A 4800-nucleotide genomic window follows, 5' to 3' on the forward strand; every position below is an offset into this window, starting at 1 on the left:
GTGGCTACAATGTTTTGAATTCTCACCAGCAGTGGGTGAGAGTCCTGGTTGTTTCAAGACTTGCCATCATAGTTCATGGGAAGATGCAGAGGCCACCCGGGATCCAGGCATCCCTTTAGCCTCCCTGTCCTCACTGACTCTAAGAAAGTCACATGATGCGCCATGAGCAGCATCCTTTGGTTGTTGCTGATGCTCTGGACTGGGGCCACGGCACTCAGCCTGTGGCAGTACTTCATTGCTGTTTTAATGTCCGTTTCTCAGACGAAATATGATGTAATCTTTTTATATCCCCCTTTGTTGTCTTTGTTCATGGTGACGTGTGTTCGTTTGTGAATTATTTTTAAATTGGACTTTTTTTCTTATTGTTGAATTTTAGGAGTTTTTAGTGCATCTTTTATCATGCACGTCTTTTGCAAATTCTTCCTTCTATTCTGTGGCTTGTCTTGTCCTTCTCTTGGCTATGACTTTTGCATAGATGAAGTCCATTTTATCAACTTTTTCTTTCATGGCCTGTAGCTTTGGTGTTACATCTGAAAGAGAACCGTCACTAAAATGAAGGTCATTTGGCTATTTCCAGTGCTTAGAACCTTCTCGTCTTACATTTCACACTGGGGTCAGTGATGTGGCTTCCGTGGAGTTGTGTGAAGCAAGCAAACCTGTGTCTATGTTTTCTCTCCTCTCCCTCCCCCCTCAATGTTCAATCCTTTTGGACATCAAATTGTTTCAGTATCACTCGTGGTGAAGATTCAGATGGCTTACATCTCGCAGTTGTACCATAGCTTATTCAATCTGATTTACAGGCAAGGGCTATCACCTCTCAGTGAAGTCGTGTGGTTTCTAACAAAATAATGCCATCGCAAAAGAGCAAAGTCAGCTGACAACCTCTGATCACTTGTCCACTTAGTGACGGCTCACCTCTCTTCCCATTTCTCTGTGGTACAGCAAGCCGAGCATCACCGACTTCTCCCGAGCTTCCAACCCAGGAAAAAGGCCAGTCTGTTTCATCAAGTTGTCCCGTAATTTCCCCATTCTTCTGTTTACTCTTTGTTTTTCAAAGATGTCCATTGCTCCTATCTAATTATCTTCCCTTCCTCTATAATCCATTCTTCCTGCTCAGTAAAGATGTGTGGGCTAGCTAATATCTACCGGATGAGGTCAGCTCTCCCTTGAGGTTGATAAAAATTGTGGCAAGGCTACTTACTGTCTATAACCCTCTTAATTTATTTGTAATAAAATAAAGTCTTGTTACAAGTTGCCTTCTAAATGGACCCAGTAAGCGAGGACTAGTTACTGCTGGATGGATGCTTAGTGGTCCTCACGCAGCTTATTTTTGGGGCAGAAATGACTGATTTGATCCACTTGTGAAACTGTCTTCCTTTCAGGTTGTCCTTAAGGCAATCATGGATCCGTTGAACATCTCATAGCTACTGTCTTTATCCCGCCGTGGCCGTCAGCGCCAGGCTGTTTGTCAGATGATTTAGGCATCTGTCACTCTGTGGACTACGTGCTGTGTTGGCTCTTAATATAAGCTAATGAGCCGCAGAGCCCTGTGTTTTGTGACTAGCCCACTCGAAACACCTCTTTCCCCTTTTGTGATGATGTCATGAGTTTGGCATGCAGGCAGGTTCACTTGTTTCAGATCGAGTTTTGTTTTTAGGGCTTGCCTCTGTCATTTGCTTGTCTTAAACATATTTTTGTGATTTCAAGGGCATACCTCTATGAAATAGATGGTGGGGAGAAAGTACGCATTTTTAAAAATGTACACTAATCAGAATCTCACTTCCACCCCATCAGCCATACTCTGAGCCATTTTCAGTCATTTTGGCTTGTAATGCTAGTATTTTTCTTATTTTTGCAAATACAATTAAACATATGTATATGCACAGCCATTTATCACTAAATATATGATATATCACTACATAAATGTATGTACATATATAAAATATATCTAAGAATAAAGTGTATCAGGGCTGGAAAAATATTCTATATAAAAATGTAAGTCTGCCAGGGCTGGAGAGATGGCGCAGAGTTCAGAGTTCTGGTTGGACTAGGAAGAGGTGGCTAAAAAATGAAATGTCCTTTGTACCCGATGGAGAGAAAAAAAATCTGGCTTTCTCGGATGGAGTGCCAGTGGGCCTATCAACCACTCCAGGCCGGCCTCATGTTCAGGAGTAGTTAACCAAGTTTTTTTCTATGCTTTAATTTGGTTATAGTTTGGTGGTCTATTTTATTTTATTTATTTATCTATTTATTTATTTTGGGGTAGTGTTTTGTTTCCTTGGCTTTGGGGATTTTTGTTGTTGTATTGGGTTTTTGAGAAAGAACTTAAAGTTGGCTGGGTAGGGAGGAAGGGAATCTGGACAGATGCGAAGGGGAAGGATATGATCAAAATATATTTAAATTTCAAATTGTTTCAAATAATAAAAGGTGTAATTCAAAAAGAAGGAAAAAAAGGAAGTGTCTTTAGGAATGAGATTTTGAAATCTTCAGTTGGTAACTTTTCGCTTCACGGGGAACATTTCTGCTTAGGACAGAACAGCTTCAGGCATAATGCTGTTCCGGGATCACTAGGAGCCCAAAGCCCTTCTGTGATGTCACAGCTCTCAGACTGACCTTTGTGATGTCATCGCTTACACCCGCTTGCAGAACTCCCGAAGCGCCGCTGGAAGCTGCAGAGCACAAAGCCGGTTCAGACGTGGGGTATGTGCAGGTAGTGTGAAGTGTCCACTTTACAGGAAATGGCAGAGGCACCTTCAGAAATCCCGGAAGCTTCTTCAGAAATCCCGGACGCTTCTTCAGAAATCCCGGAAGCTTCTTCAGAAATCCCGGAAGCTTCTTCAGAAATCTCAGACGCTTCTTCCGAAATTCCGGACGCTTCCCCTCATGACGTGTCAGCTGATATAGAGACCCCTTCCAGCCGTCCTCTGTGTGAGGATACAGGTCAGGGGGACTCAGACTTGTGGGCTATCATCGAGGAGAGTGCGTTTCAGGTCCTGGCTCAGCGGTTCTTGATAAAGAGGCCGCCCCATACCCTCTGTGCCTCCGAGCCGGATGAAGACAGTAATTTATTCTCAATGACCTTTCCCAGAAAACTTTGGAAAATAGTGGGGAGTGATAAATTTAAATCTATTTGGTGGGATGAGGCCGGGACTTACATAGTCATCAATGAAGAACTCTTCAAAAGGGAAGTGTTGGAGAGAAAAGCCCCCTTCAGAATATTTGAAACTGATAGCATGAAGAGTTTGGTCCGGCAGCTGAATCTGTACGGATTTAGGAAAATGAGGCAGAATTTCCAGAGATCTGCATCCCTCCCTGACTTCCTGGCTGAAGAAAAAGGAGTCTCTCCCTCATGTAAGTTACAGTTCTATCAGAATCCAAACTTTTTGCGTGACTGTCCCCATCTTATAGAGAGAATGAAAAGGAGAATTGGGATAAAGACTGCTTCCCGGGGGGCGGCCCCACCACTTCCGGATTTTAAGAACAAACATTTCAGTCCAGACTTGGACAACATGGATGACCACAGTTTGGGTGTAGCTGTTCAAACCAGCGAGAGCAATCTCCTGTCCAGGTCCAGCATTTCAAACGTCTATCTGAGACAGAAGCCTTTTACTGCCCAGGGAGATTCCGATACAATGGACGGAATCAGAAGGGATTTTTCTCTGGCGACATCGAGCTCCTATAGACCCCCTGAAGAAATTCTAACGCATCGCCCTGCTCCCATAAATGAGGTGTCCCCTCTCCACATGGACTCGCAGAGAATCTACGCCCCAGCAAACGACAACACGGTGAATTTCATTATAACCTCGATTACTCAAAACCACAGGGATGTGCCTCACTTGTGGAAGAGCTGTGTTGAAAAACAGGCAGAGCCTTCTCCTTTTCAACCCGGGTTCCGTCACTTTTCATCCAGCTCGCCTACGTACTCTGACTCAAAACCACGCGGTGAACCCAAGTTACCAACGTACAAGGAAAGGGTAGCATCCAGTACCTTGGCGTCAACATCAAATCATCACCCATCTTCATGATGCTATCAGTTTTCTAATTTTCTAATCTACTTGGTTGTTTATGGAGATATTCAGCATGTCAGAGATTAGAATTCTTGTTGACAATCAGGCGTGTACCTGAAACCGTCACAATTGAACAATAAAACTCTATGTGTACCTTAAAGAGTACTGATTGGTCTTCTAGACCTCCTGAGTTTGATTCTCAGACCATATGACCTATCCAATACCCTCTTCTGGCCTCCACGGGCAGTACCGGCATGTGTTGTGCAAACATGCATGCAGGCAAAACATATCCACACACACAAAATGAAATACCAGATTTAAAAAGAATGTGTATATGCATACAAGTAAATACTGGTAACTCTATACAAATATATCTGTGTATCCATATGTAGAGTATACACATATGTACACACGCAATGCACATTAAATGTGACCTATTTAATAAAGCACACATAGACACACAGAAATAAGTTTTTAGATCTTGATTTTTTTCACTTTGCAAAATGCCAAACATTACCCATCTTAGCGTATAGTTCTTTCCATTTTTCTTTATAAATGGACTAATGTAGTTCAATTAGCTTTGGTCAGTGGGCCTAAAGGCAGTTTTTAAAATATTTTTTTCTGTGGTAGTATAGAGTATTCCAGTAAATGCACTTGTAGCCTTGATTTTTTTTTGCCCTTTTGACTTTTTTGGTTTAAAGTTTTAAATTTTAGGGTTCTATTTCCTAAATAATCTCTCTTTTCCAGGGAGGAAGAATAATCTCATTCTTTGTATGGAGATCTTGGGACTAAC

At 42.3% G+C, this 4800-nt stretch overlaps 1 protein-coding gene across 1 annotated transcript; it reads left to right on the forward strand.

The window, feature by feature from the left end:
* Window positions 1-2738: 2738 nt before the first annotated feature.
* On the forward strand, window positions 2739-4025 carry LOC130866729 (heat shock transcription factor, Y-linked-like). The gene has a single exon (XM_057758298.1). The coding sequence runs from the start codon at window positions 2739-2741 to the stop codon at window positions 4023-4025; it is 1287 nt and encodes a 428-aa protein (XP_057614281.1).
* Window positions 4026-4800: the final 775 nt, after the last annotated feature.

The sequence above is a fragment of the Chionomys nivalis genome, chromosome 26, assembly GCF_950005125.1.
Source record: "Chionomys nivalis chromosome 26, mChiNiv1.1, whole genome shotgun sequence".
NCBI lineage: Eukaryota > Metazoa > Chordata > Mammalia > Rodentia > Cricetidae > Chionomys > Chionomys nivalis.

Bases quoted from the DNA above. Each gene is read 5' to 3' on its own strand.
- LOC130866729 (XM_057758298.1), top strand. From the start codon at position 2,739: ATGGCAGAGGCACCTTCAGAAATCCCGGAAGCTTCTTCAGAAATCCCG.